This window comes from Myxocyprinus asiaticus, chromosome 8 (genome assembly GCF_019703515.2).
Source record: "Myxocyprinus asiaticus isolate MX2 ecotype Aquarium Trade chromosome 8, UBuf_Myxa_2, whole genome shotgun sequence".
Classification (NCBI taxonomy): Eukaryota; Metazoa; Chordata; class Actinopteri; order Cypriniformes; family Catostomidae; genus Myxocyprinus; species Myxocyprinus asiaticus.
In genome coordinates, this window is record NC_059351.1 from 4,083,669 (window position 1) to 4,097,233 (window position 13,565).

A 13,565-nucleotide genomic window follows, 5' to 3' on the forward strand; every position below is an offset into this window, starting at 1 on the left:
ATTTCTGAGTGGCAGGTAAAATCATATGTCCCAGTCAATGCAAAGACATTTGTGAATATCAATGTAATTTTGCAATAAATGTTTGAGGAATATGCCATTGAATGTCAAATATGTCCATTAATGGCTGTGCCATAGGGACCAAAGTCATCCTTCATAACTCCAGAGAAGAGAGCAAAGCTGAAGTCAAACCCAGTTAAAGTGAGGTTTGCAGAGGAGGTGGTGGTCAATGGACACTCACAGGTTTGGCACATTCTGTTATTCTTATTATGTTATTAATGGGTTGTGTGCATGCTAATTATCAAAAAGCATGCTACCATATTAATACCAAAGTAATACTACCATATTTATCAGGGCCGTTTCTGAGCATATGGGGGCCCTGAGGGAAATCCTATTTGGTGGCCCCCACCCCCCGGAACATTACATTCTCCCTTCCCACTCAGACCACAAGAGGGTCCCCTTTAACTGTCTAACTGAGCCATAAAAGCTGCCTGAGTCTTACTTGCAGCTTTAAGAGTGTATATATATATATATATATAAAATACCTTGCTTTGCGGGGCCCCCTGGTGGCTCGGGTGCCCTAAGTGGCCGCTTATACCGATTATAGCTGTAAAAGGCCCCGATATTAATGTATATACATACAATATGATGCTTACATTGGAAATCCATTAAAGGAATGTTCCAGGTTCATTACAAATTAAGCTCAATTGACAGCATTTGTGGCATAATGTTGATTACCACAAAAATTACTTTTGTATTGTCCCTCCTTTTCTTTAAAAACAAATTCACATATCACCCTGCAGCTCTTGCCTGGTTGCCCACTAAAGCTAAGCAGGGTTGAGCCTGGCCAGTACCTGGATGGGAGACCACCTGGGGAAAACCAAGTTTGCTGCTGGAAGTAGTATTAGGGAGGCCAGTAGGGGGTGCTCACCTTGCAGTGTCTGTGGGTCCTAATGCCCCAGTATAGTAACATGGACACTATACTGTAAAAAAAAAAAAAAAAAAAAAAAAAGCATTGTCTTTTGGATGAGGTGTTAAACTGAGGTCCTGACTCTCTGTGGTCATTAAAAGTCCCAGGGCACTTCTCGTAAAGAGTAGGGGTATAACCCTGGTGTCCTGGCCCCTATCTATCATGGCCTCTTAATAATCTCCATCCCTGAATTGGCTACATCACTCTACTCTCCTCTCCACCAATAGCTAGTTTGTGGTGGATGTTCTGGTGCACTATGGCTGCCGTTGCATCATCCAGGTGGATGCTGCACACTGGTGGTGGTTGAGGAGATTCCCCCTATACTATGTAGAGTGCTTTGAGTGCCTAGAAAAGTGCTATATAAATGTAAGGAATTATTATTAATAATTATTATTTAAAATCTCATTCAATAATTCATCTGTAATTTATTAATTATTCAACTAATCATTCATTTAAGGCCATTTTTGTGTAGTTGTGTTGACATGGTGCACAGTGTAGTTATAGTTGTGGTTTAGGATCAAGTGGGATGCTGAGAACTTATTTATTTCCCTCTGCACTATAGATGTTTTTTGGTTTTTTAATTAACATCCAATTAAACAAAACCATTATCAAACACACCACATTACTAAGGGAGTGATAAAACTGTTTATCTTTTGATGTTTATCATTTTTAATGTGATGACAAGACTTCAGTCATAAGATGATAAATATCCTTTATTGCTTAACCTGGTTTTAACATATGTTATTATATTTATATTTTAAAAAATATATTGACCTCTAACCTCCAGGGTAACTCATTGCTGTTCCTGCCCAATGTTCTGAAGGTCTATTTGGAGAATGGCCAAACAAAGGCTTTTAAATTTGAATCTAAAACCACTGTTAAGGTACTGTTGACACATTCACTATAGCCTTATGTTATGTGATGTTTTGTTTGTTGTTATAACAAAGTGGGGGGAAAAAATGCACACGTTCAATAAATATCCTGTCAGATTTAATTCTGTTGATTATGTTATTAGTACCATTGTATCACCATGGATTTTTGGAATGGTAATGGTAATTGCATGATTGTTTGGGCATGTACCATGATGATCTTTGAAGTACTTTGTAAATACCATGGTACATTAATATAGTAATCATTCAATACACTACATGGTCAAAAGTATGTAAACACCACACCTATATGTGCTTCTTAAACGTGTAATATCAAAACCAGGGTAATTGATAGGGAGTTGGTCCTCCCTTTACAGCTATAACAGCTTTCAATTACTCTTCTGAGAAGGCTTTCCACTAGATGTTGAAACTTGACTGCAGGGATTTGCCCCCATTAACACAAGAGCATCAGTGAGGTCACTGTTGGCCAATGGGGCCTGGCTCGCAATCGGCATTCCAATTAATCCCAAAGCTGTTCAGTGGGGTTCAGGTCTGGGCTTTGTTCTTCCACACAAGACTCAGTAAACCATTTCTTTTTGGACCTCAATTTGTGTACAGATGCATTGTCATGCTGGAACAGAAGAAGTTCCCCAAACTGTTGCCCCAAATTTGAAAGCACACAATTCTGTAGAATGTGATTGTTTGCTGTAGCAATAGGATTTGTCATCAATGGATTTGCCAGACCTGTTCATTAGAAGTGGGTGTGCAAATACTTTTGGCCATGTAGTGAATTAAACTACCATGGTACTACCATCTGATACAATAATTGCACCATGATGCCACAGTGCTCCTAAGGGAAATCGTATTATCTTAACTTATGTTGTGTATTATACCGTAGATCTAATGGTAGATGATGGTACACGACTTGAGCCTGTGTTGTCTAATGATGCCCTCTATACTGTATACTGTCATGATTTTTGGATCTTCTTATGTTGTGCTCTCAACCTATGGCCTGGCACTAGGACATAGTTATGACTCTGAAGGAGAAACTCTCTATCACCCATATCGAACACTTCTCCTTGGTACTTGAACAACAATACAGCATCAGCAAACTGTATCTACTGCACGAGGAGGAGATTATTCAACAGGTACACACATATGAAAAGACCTAATCAAAATACAAAATAGAATATGATACTTTCGTTTCTTTTTTCTACACTCATCTGTATGTTATACAGCTCACATATACAGTATATCTAATAGTGTGTGTGTGTGTGTGTGTGTGTGTGTGTGGCAGGTGGTTGAGAAGAAGGAGACTCACGACTACAGATGTCTGTTCCGTGTCTGTTTTCTGCCCAGAGATTTTGAGAACATGCTAAAAGAAGACCCTGTGGCCTTTGAGTATCTATACCTACAGGTTTGTGTGTGTGTGTATATACTGTATAAATGTATGCATATGTTTTTAAAGATGAAGCATGTTTTTACACGCTGTTACCAAATGGAATTTTCAAAAACAATGACTGTTTTCAAATAAGTGTTTTTGAACACTGTCCCCTTTAAGTTATTGGTTGATAACAGGTAGTTCCCGTCCCAAACTCACCATTGGTTGAGCCAATGTTGCTGTGTCGGGCTAGTTGGGATGCTCAAACAAGCAGAGCAATATCTTGATAATGCTACAAAACACAGTGTGTACACTTTTTGGGTAAATCTACTAAGGGCTTTCTAATAGTTGTCTCTGCGTATTACAGTGGGATAAGGAATACTATTTTAATAGGACTGTGAAACTATTACATTTTTTCCAAGTTTTCTGATTAATCATGGTATATGGTACATGTACATGTAATCATGAATATATTTAATTTAAACTTTGTCTCAAAGAACTTGCAAGACATTAGTTACTAATGATTTATTTAAATTATTTAAATATGTTTGTAAATGGTAAAATGTAAAAATTTTTGCAGATAGAGTTAATTAGACACATTTTTAAAGGTATAAATCTTTGATACAAGTATATGTATACATGCCATAAAATCTGTGGACATTAATTAAAAAAGGGTAATTAAAAGCTAAATCTTCTGGGGTTATCCAGTGGAGTTTTTTAATAATTGGATCAAATGGGCAGATTCAATTCTTATCTAGTTTTAATGGCAAGAGAAACTGAAGTGTGCATTGCTAATACATTATCAGACACTGTACATATAGACAAAAAAACAAAAACAAATTGAATGTTGAAGTTTAATTTGCTGAAGTTTAAAATCTCGAATGTATTATTTTCTTTGGCTGCTGTTCAGGCTCTATCACGCACATGCTGGGTCTCTCTCGCGCTTTTTGCTTTTGATACCACGGGTTAGATGACATTGAGTGAGCGTTTTCAGATGATGCGAAAAGATATGGCAGCTTGTCCACATCTCTCCCACACCTGGCTCACCATTTGCAGGTGAAGTCTCTATGCTCCATACAGTAAATCCGTTCCCGAGTTAATTATGCCCGGGACATTCGCATAATAAATTCAGTAGTTCGCATGTTAATGTAATCCTTGAATAAAGATAAAGGCAAATGGAATTGACTTGCTATCCATAGTGGAGGGCTTGAGCTTGAGACTCTGGACTTCAATAGCCTCTAGTAGTAAATAGACAAAGTGCAGTTGGGGTGGAGGAGGGTTGCCGGAAGAATTGTTGCAGCAGTGAGGCAAGCAGTGGTTTATGCTTACTCTGGCATTGTGATTGGTTAGATTAAATGAACATGCTCCTTCCGAACTTTGTTTGTAAAACTCCATTCAGCGTGCACTGCACAACACAATCAGTTTCTGTGCGAGGATATGCAGTCGAGTTGAGCGTGTACCTCCTGGAAATTTATATATGAAAATTTTACCCACAGGAAGGGAGTTAAGACCATTAATTGCGTTAATTTTTAACGCATTAAGAAGTCAATTATTAATCGCAGAAATTAAGGCGTGAAATATACCAGCCCTATTGTTAGCATTAAAGAAATACCACACTTCAGGTATACATTTTATAGTCAGAGAGTGGTGTTAAATCTTACAGGAAAAAATCAACCTTTTTGTATTTTATGTTTGCGTGCGTGCGTGCGTGTGTGTGTGTGTGTGTGTGTGTGTGTGTGTGTGTGTGTGTGTGTGTGTGTGTGTAGAGTGTGAATGATGTATTGCAGGAAAGGTTTGCAGTGGAGATGAAATGTAATACAGCTCTCAGACTGGCTGCTCTACATGCACAGGAAAGACTAGCTAGCAGTGGGCAATCCCTTAAAACACCACTAAAGTCCATCATGTGAGTTTACACACACACACACACACACACACACACACACACGCACACAAACATACACAGATACACAGATACACACACATACCAACTACCATAAATTTACTCAAGTCATATCTGCACTATTTTCAATATAAAATTTAGCAAATTCAATTTGATTATTGACACTGTATCTGAACAAGTCTGTGTGTCATAACTAAGCTGTCTATTATGTATTATTTCAAATAATTTCTGTCTGTAGGAAGGAGTGGGGTATTGAAAGTTTTGTGTCTCACACTTTACTGCGAAACATGAGAGAGAAGGACTTAAAGAAAGCCATCAGTTACCACATGAAAAAACTTCTATCTCAGGAGCCCAAGCTAAAGGTGTGTGCGTGCATGTGTATGTACTGTATATTTGTGTGTGCTTATGCAGCCATTTGTCTGCGTTGTGCCCTCAGCTTTTTGTATAAGAGGGCAGAACAGTTAAAGAATGTACTGTACATAATGTGTAACCAAGTAATGTGGTAGTACCATGGTACAGTGATGGTGTCAGGTTGAACCGGGTGATTACCATATTCTTGTACAGTACCATGGTATGTACATGGTTTGTCAAAGAAAACCATGGTAATACAATGGTACATGTCCAGAAAACCATGGTATTACCAAAGTACATGTCCAAAAACTGTGGGATTGACACTGTTGTTTTGTTAGTGATGTACAAATGCTGCGTATTAACTTAGCTTCATATGTGTGTGGTGTTTTAATAGGTTATCTCAGTGAATCAAGCTAGACTGAACTACTTGAATGAGATGTCTGAACTCAAGTCATATGGAGGAAAGGCTTTTAGTGCCACTATGATGGTAAGACTCCAGACACATTCAGAGTCTCAATGAGTATGTCTCAGATAAATATAGAAATATAGCCAGTGTCATTCTCTTTTCTTTCATCTATCTATTAAACCAGTTGCAGGACAGAGAGTCAATGGTGAGTTTGTTAGTGGGGGCTCAGTATGGGGTGAGTCAGGTGATCAACCACAAGTTAAGCATCATGACCACACTAACTGAATTCAGCTGCATTACCAGAGTGGAACTATTACCTGAATCTGAGAGAATTAGTCTGGTCAAGATCTACCTACAGGACATAAAGGTATAAAACACAGTACATGTACTCTTACACCTGTAAACATCTATGCATATGTACTCTTCTGTACAGAATAATCCTCTTTTTTCTCTTTCCCCTCTTCACTCTATCTTTCTGTCACACTTTTTTTGTCTTAAGCCAATAACCATGTTGCTGGAATCAGTGGCAGCTAAAGATTTACTCTGTCTGGTGGCTGGATACTGCAAACTACTCGTGGACCCCCAGATCTGTGTGTTCCCCTGGACAGATCATTCAAAGAGCCACCGCATATCAGCAGAGGAGGGTACGCACTGCTTGGTCATGTTTGTAAAACTATATGTACAAGGATTTTAACATGCGCCATGAGTGTACTACAAAGCAACACTGGTGTGATTTGGTCTACAAACCTACCTTATCTTCATTGACTACCATTCTCTGTGCAGCTTTGGACACCAAACTTTGTGGTGGGTGGCCTAAACCAAGTGCACAAATAAGCATAACTCAACATAATAATCTTCTCTCACGATAACCTAAAGTATAAAAAAAATGTGTTATGTGACCACGCATTCAGGAAATCTGTGATTTCAAATGACATCCATCTGTTTTTGCATGTCAAAATAACATTTTTACCTAACGCAGTGTGATTTATTTACATTTTGTCTGTGCTTATGCTTTTGTGTATAGGTTATGTGTCACACTGTGGCAGTGACTCTGAAGACTCAGACGCAGATGTGGATGCTCTCCTTGCTCATGTTGCTAGCACTACCAAAAGCAAAGAAATAGCAGTTAAGCCCAGTGATAAGATACCAGGAGTAACTGATAAAGCACAAAGTCATGTAGAAAAAGGTAAGGTGGAGAGGGAAGAAGCAGTTGAAAAGGGAGATAGGGACAAGGACAAAGAAAACATCCATGAATCTGTAGATGTTAAAAATGCAGAGAAAGAAGAAACAGATGATGAGAGAGTGGGGGCAGAAAAGGATGACGAAGAACAAGAAAAAAAGCCGGAAGAATCACAGTATGTTATTACTGTGGATGACCCTTCATCTGAAGCATCCAATTCATGCCAGACTGAGTCATGTTTCATGACAAGCATGTCCAGTGACTCTATGGATGCCTTAGAGGAGGACGACATCATGACCTACTGCTCTGCCAGACGGCCATGCCACTTACCTGTGAAAGACTCTTCTTGCTGTGAGGACCGTTGTTCACCATCATTATCTCCTAGGCAACTGCATAGCGAAGATAGCCCTTCCCAAAATGACTTGTGCTCTGCTGATTCCCATGGTGAGTCTGAGGTTGACCAATTAATTTGTTTTGCTGCACTCTCAAACATTGCGGAATGTCTGCCAAGCCCTCCTGAAGCCAGTGATGAGGAGGATTGTGGGAAACTGGGAATAGAAAAAGAAAGGCACAAAAAGGGGTCACCTACAAATTGTCCAGGAAGTGCCCTAGCCCCTCCTAGAGACTATGTGTTCACATTTGAGCAAGGAGACACAAGACACTATTATAATATCTGCTCCAACGTTACGCCTGACAGTGCCCACAGTCTCCCACGACCTCTCTCTCCACCAGGTTCTAGGGAAAAACAGATGGATCAAAAAGGGAAGGGAGTGAACGAGATAGAAACTGTGCCAATTTTTCAGCCCCCACCAGGGTTTGGAGACAGCAGCTCAGATGATGAGTTCTTTGATGCTCAGGAAAGATTCACATCCCTGGAAGATCCCTGCTCAACTACCGTAATAAGAGGTATGACATAGGCAAGATTCTCCAGGAAACGTTTGCATTTTTTTTTTTATAGATTTATAAATATTATAGACACTAAAGCAGTTTACCTAAAAATGTAAACTTTGTGAAACATGCATTCATAGGGGCTTGCATGTTCACTCGAGAGTTTTTGTGCTAAAACTGAAAGCACTGTTTAACACTACAATCAAAGAAAGTTTCTTGAACATGCGAGCCTCTGTGAACAGGCCTCTCTCGTTGTGCTAATGGACATGCAATGGATGTCCAGATTTTCACCAAAAAAAAAAAAGTTTTTAGGTTGTTTCTCATCAAAACCTATTTTACATCTTCATAAGACTTACTGTAAAATATGATGCACGAGTCACATTTAGTTACCTTGTGTGTTTACTGTTTTTTCTCTTTTTAGAAAATTCTACAGAGTCTAGCACCAAGATACGCACACTAAGCCTGAGTGAGGTTGACATCTGTATCAGTGAACCAGGGACCGAGGATCTGGAGAAGAAAGAACAGGAGGAAGTGCTGGAAAAAATGGGTACACAAGAATTGTCAAGGTTCCATAAAAGATCGAAAAAGCGTCGCTCATTCATGGAAACAAATTACACATCCCTGGTATCATTCCCAGAACAAGATCAAATAGGTAACAGCTATTGTACTAGCGTCCCAAGCTATGGTTCAATATCAATCAACCACTGCACTGCTCGAATGGCATGTTGTGATGGTGGGTGCTCAGATCAAGATCCATGTCCAACAGTCTCATCTCTAACCCATTCTGAAGGAGAACCATCACAACTGGAATCCAAACCCATCAATCAATTCAAAGCCAATGGATCGGGATCCCATAATCCCACTGATACCCAAGTGAGATTACACTCAAACAAGACATATCAGCGTAAACATCAACTTATAGAGATGGAACCAGATTCCATGGAGTTTAAATCAGTCACTGAGCGAATGTCTACTGTATCACCAACTATAGTAGCAATGCGCTCCCACATGGAGGTTCAGGATAAAGGAAACACAAGCAATCATGGCAGAGATAATCATGAAGAGGGTGCAATGGGAGGTTTAGTTGAGAGACTGTTTGGAAGTCACTTGTTCTTTGACACATCTAGAGGAAAGTGTGATAGCAGTGCATTGTCTGGTCAAAGAGATGACCAGGGAACAAATCAAATGGAATGTTCTTTCCAGAACAAATCAATGACTCAAAAGAGCATCTCACTGCCAAAACTAGGCCAGATAACCCCATCGAGTTTACCTTGCTTCCAAGTCCCGAGTATATCATACACCACAAGATCTGATACAGACAGGGATGGTGATACTATAAGACTAGAATTTGGTATGGAAAAACATGCAGTGGAACCAACAGAGAGGACCAGGAGTAAGAGCACATCTGCAACATCTGACAGTGGTGCACGACCAATGCACTTATTTCCCCAGAGAGAAGCTGTAGTCTGCCCAAGAGAACCAGAATCTGATGAAACCGACAGTTCTTGTGACCCATCTATCAAAGAACTGTCTTCCGGCATTCCATCTTTTGAACCAGCCCAAAGCCTCCAACTTACACCTTGTTCATGCGGCATCCTTGGACGACTCTCTTCCTCAACACTACGGGGAAAGATCCAGAACCTTCCTCTCTACCTATCGCGTTCTCAGGAAATGCTTTCTGATAATTCTAATGACAAAGGTAATGTTAAGCTTGCAAGAAGGCTTTCAGAAACTGAGCTAAAAAAAAATAAAGTTGAGGTGACAAAAGAGGCTACTGAGGATGCAACCTTAAATGAAGGGGTTTCTGAAGTAAAAGAGGTAAAAGTGGTTACTATTGTATCTGAGGAGTTCACTGAGGTCACTGAGGAGGTAAGAAAGGTCAGCCAATTTAGTCCTCAAGCACGTGGACAGCAGAATAACAAAACTGAACCTAAAGAGTTTTCTGTCATAGCCTCACCTTTGTGTCTCAGGGCAGTCAACTCTCTCCAGGTCAACCCTTTACCTGTAGTGGTTACTACACAAAACTTAAACGGTCCCTGGGGGGTAGCAAGATCTAGAGAAATTATTGGATCACAAGAATGTAGCCACCCTCCTTCAAATGTCTCCACAGCTCCCCATCACCTTATCTCTGGCTGTGGGGTTTTCACAAACTGCCAGTCCATACCTACCATTTCCCAGCCACAATCCTTGCTCAGCCCATATCAACTTGAGAGACCAGACTTTAGCTGCAGCTCAGCATTGGCTGTGGGGTGTGAGACAGTAATGGAGGGTGTTCAGACACCATTAGAGGTCTGCCAAAAAGTCTATACCAACTGTTTCAGTGGAGTCCTGGACAGTGCCAGCTTTGATGATGAACTCACTGTCTATGAGTTTTCCCGCCAAACGAATCAGGGTGAAACAGAGGATGCACTGCAGATGTCTATACCTCCTTCCTCCCTGTCTGCATCCCCTGCATCTTTCTCACCATCCTCTCCATTGCTCTCATTCCCTCATATAGTTCTTCCACCTTCATCATCTACAGAGCTCAGTCCTCTTCTGTTCCCCTTGGATACCCCTGATTGTTTTCTGTCTGACCCTCATGAAGATGTCATCACTGCCCTGCTGACTCGTCAATATTCCCTACCACCAAAAGGATTTATTTCTTTGCAAAGGGATGTGGACTCCCTCTTGAGTGTCCTGGCTGGTGCTATGAAGAACCAAGATGGGGTCCAGGAGCACCCCAGGGATACCTGTGTCGCTCACTTTTCGGAGAACAAAAGGCGATTACATGTGGAGGCTCGGGGACTTTTGGCTAGATGTCAGCTTGTGGTAAGGGTTGGACAGACACCTGAAGAGACTCTTCAATCATTGTCTGAAAGCTTTCGCTCACTGGTGCAGCTGACAAGCGTGTGTTTGTGCTTTTCCAGCTGCCAGCGGTGTAGGGAGCGTCATGCCCAATCACTTACAGGACTAGCAGATGTTGCAAAAACTTACCAGGACTTCGCACGGGCGGCAGAATTATTGGGAAGTACTACTGAAAGGAAGACTTGTCATGATCTAAGAATTAAACTCCTTGCTCGCCAATGCACTGCACTTACAGCCTCGGTCTTCTGCCTCACCCAGCTCTTTCGCACTCTCACTGCCCTTTGACCTTTTAAACTGTTACTTTTGGAGTAGCCCCTGAGACTAAAACGGCAAGAAATCTGACAGAATAGCTCCCTGACTAATCTTAACACAAATGAGGTTCAAATAATTCTGTTTATATATTTACTGTATACTGTATGTATAACATTAATGTTAGAGCAGTTGACAACATCATCGAAAGGCACTGGATAATGGACCAGTACATAAACATGCACTAATACTGCAGATTCACTCATTCAAATCCCTACTGAACTATGAAACCAACCATTGAATTATCTTTGAATGCATAAAATCCAAGCCTAAACTGACATCTAAACAATGAACAACATTCCAATACTGTGTACTAAACAGCTTGTTTTACAGTGTTTGTATGATTGGTTTTTAGAATTGAATATAACTATAATTGTCTTTGTATTATGGTTGTCAGTCATGGTTGTCTGCCTCAAGAGGGAAGCATAAACAGGGATTTTGAGTAGTGTTTCATCAAACACTCTCAGCTTTTCTCTCAGATCTACTCTGACTTGCTTGCTTTCTCTCACCACTGTAATGCACAGTGTGTTCTCTTCTCTCTGCCATACCTGATGATTATTAGAGAATATTGTGATAGGTTCTGCTGCAGTTTTCAACAATGTACAGTATCTAGGTTATAAATGATTTCTAAATCCCCAAAAATAATTTACTTGAATGGCCAGTATTTTTTTTTTCCAACAAAATACCAAAGCTTATGGATGAATGATGTTGGAGAATGCAGAGTAAATGCAGATTCATTCAAAAGGCTTTTTGCATATGCTTCACTGTTATAACTTTTAGACTGTAGACTTATTTAGCTAATTAAATTAATTTTGGAGAACAAACAGGATCATTTTTGGTACCACTTATTAATGTATTTTTCACTGATGAGTTATTCCTTTTGGGTCATCAATTTATATTCCTCACCCTATAATGATCAAATCTTCACAAAACACTGCCTACATAATTATGCTATGAGTAAATTATTGTAAATGTAGTAAACATTTAAAACATGGCAGGAGTGTGAAATTACAAATTAAGAGTGTGAGAAAATGTCAAAAGGATAAAATGTATTAATTTCAAGGTAATCTATCCAACAGTACAGTATGTATCTGAAAACCAAAAAGCTACTATGCACTCTATTCCTATAAGGCATGTTCTAAGCCATGGATAAGTTGTTTGCCTTGGAAATAGTGGAATGCATGCAGAAATGAATTCATGATTGAGAGAATGATCAGTGAGTGAGTGTATCATTATTGTGATGAAAACTGGCTTTGTAATGCAATATTCACCCCATTAAAATAACCTAAATGACTGGAGAAGTTTGTTTTATTCTAGCTATTTCTTTCCATTACTGTTGCCATTTTCTCTCTGTTAAAAAAGTTTTTGCCATTTAGACAGGATCTTGTTCAGGGGCATCATGCATCTATTATATTTTGAGGGGGCACCAATGTCAGTCTTTTTTTTTTACTTGATGCTATGGTGAGATAAGATAAAACACTTAAGTTCTTCTTTAACAACGTGTAAGTCTTGTTAGTCTATCGGTAGAGTTTTTGTTAACATGTAAGCAGACCCGCATTCAAATCTTGACCTACTTTGTAATAATTTTTTTTTTTAATAAACTACAGCTGAACTTGACAGCAAGTGATCACCATGTATTTCTGTTGTATGGAAACGAGCGGCTTTGGCATTTTGATGACAGGATAGAAAAAAAAACTCCTTTTTTGGTACAAGGAAATAGTCTAGAGAAACATGATGGCCATGTAGGGTAGATTACTTCTGAAATGTAATCCAATACTGATTACAAATTACACAAAGAAAATAGTAATCATTAACGTAATCTTTCACATTACACTTTTTAGGTAATCTAATCTGATTACTGTTGGATTATTCATTGCATGTTTTGATAAATCTAGTGTTGCGGGGTGAGCAAGGGACAGACGCAGTAGGTGTGGCATCAGGCCTCGGAGAGAAATATCCAACAAAAAATGTCCAATGAATGGGGAATAAAGTGTCCATTGGGGAAAGTGTCTAAACAAAGGGGGAATCCTCCCGACGCAATGGGGCTATGTGAAGGAAAGGAGTGAAGAGAGGGTTAGGTCCAAGTATAATGAGTGGAGTCCGGTGGCTGCACAAGCTACTGGGCACGAGGGGCGGTGGCTTCTTCAGCGGCTTAGCTTTCCTGAGGCCACTGTGCTTGAGGGGAAAGAGCAGCCCAGCTTCTTGGCCCTTTGGCGACTGCGCGTTCTCCAATCCCTTCCGGAACCCTACCCGTTTCGTTCCTGGACCTGCGAGGACACCAGCATGCATGCAGTGGCCAACCTCCTGAGTAGAGGTGTTCTCTGCTTTTAAAGGCAGCGTTGATGAAGCTGTATAAACAACATCAGTTGCTCCTCATCACATGCTGCTGAACGGGGATAGTAACTGCCCTCTACAGTTGTGGGCCTGGCTGAAGAACTGTGGGACAATGATGATCCAAAGGAGGTCTGTG

At 40.1% G+C, this 13,565-nt stretch overlaps 1 protein-coding gene across 1 annotated transcript in view; it reads left to right on the top strand.

Moving 5' to 3' along the window:
- The window catches only part of LOC127445079 (FERM and PDZ domain-containing protein 1-like), a 32,913-nt gene extending 20,526 nt beyond the window's left edge, over positions 1–12,387 (top strand). The window contains exons 6-16 of the mRNA XM_051704840.1: positions 136–240; positions 1,755–1,850; positions 2,859–2,984; positions 3,134–3,253; positions 4,984–5,120; positions 5,356–5,479; positions 5,863–5,955; positions 6,059–6,241; positions 6,374–6,518; positions 6,899–7,960; positions 8,364–12,387. Of these exons, the coding sequence (XP_051560800.1) occupies positions 136–240; positions 1,755–1,850; positions 2,859–2,984; positions 3,134–3,253; positions 4,984–5,120; positions 5,356–5,479; positions 5,863–5,955; positions 6,059–6,241; positions 6,374–6,518; positions 6,899–7,960; positions 8,364–11,071 (4,899 nt within the window). The 3' untranslated portion in view covers positions 11,072–12,387. The remainder of the gene's footprint in view (positions 1–135; positions 241–1,754; positions 1,851–2,858; positions 2,985–3,133; positions 3,254–4,983; positions 5,121–5,355; positions 5,480–5,862; positions 5,956–6,058; positions 6,242–6,373; positions 6,519–6,898; positions 7,961–8,363) is intronic.
- The last annotated feature ends 1,178 nt before the right edge of the window (positions 12,388–13,565 follow it).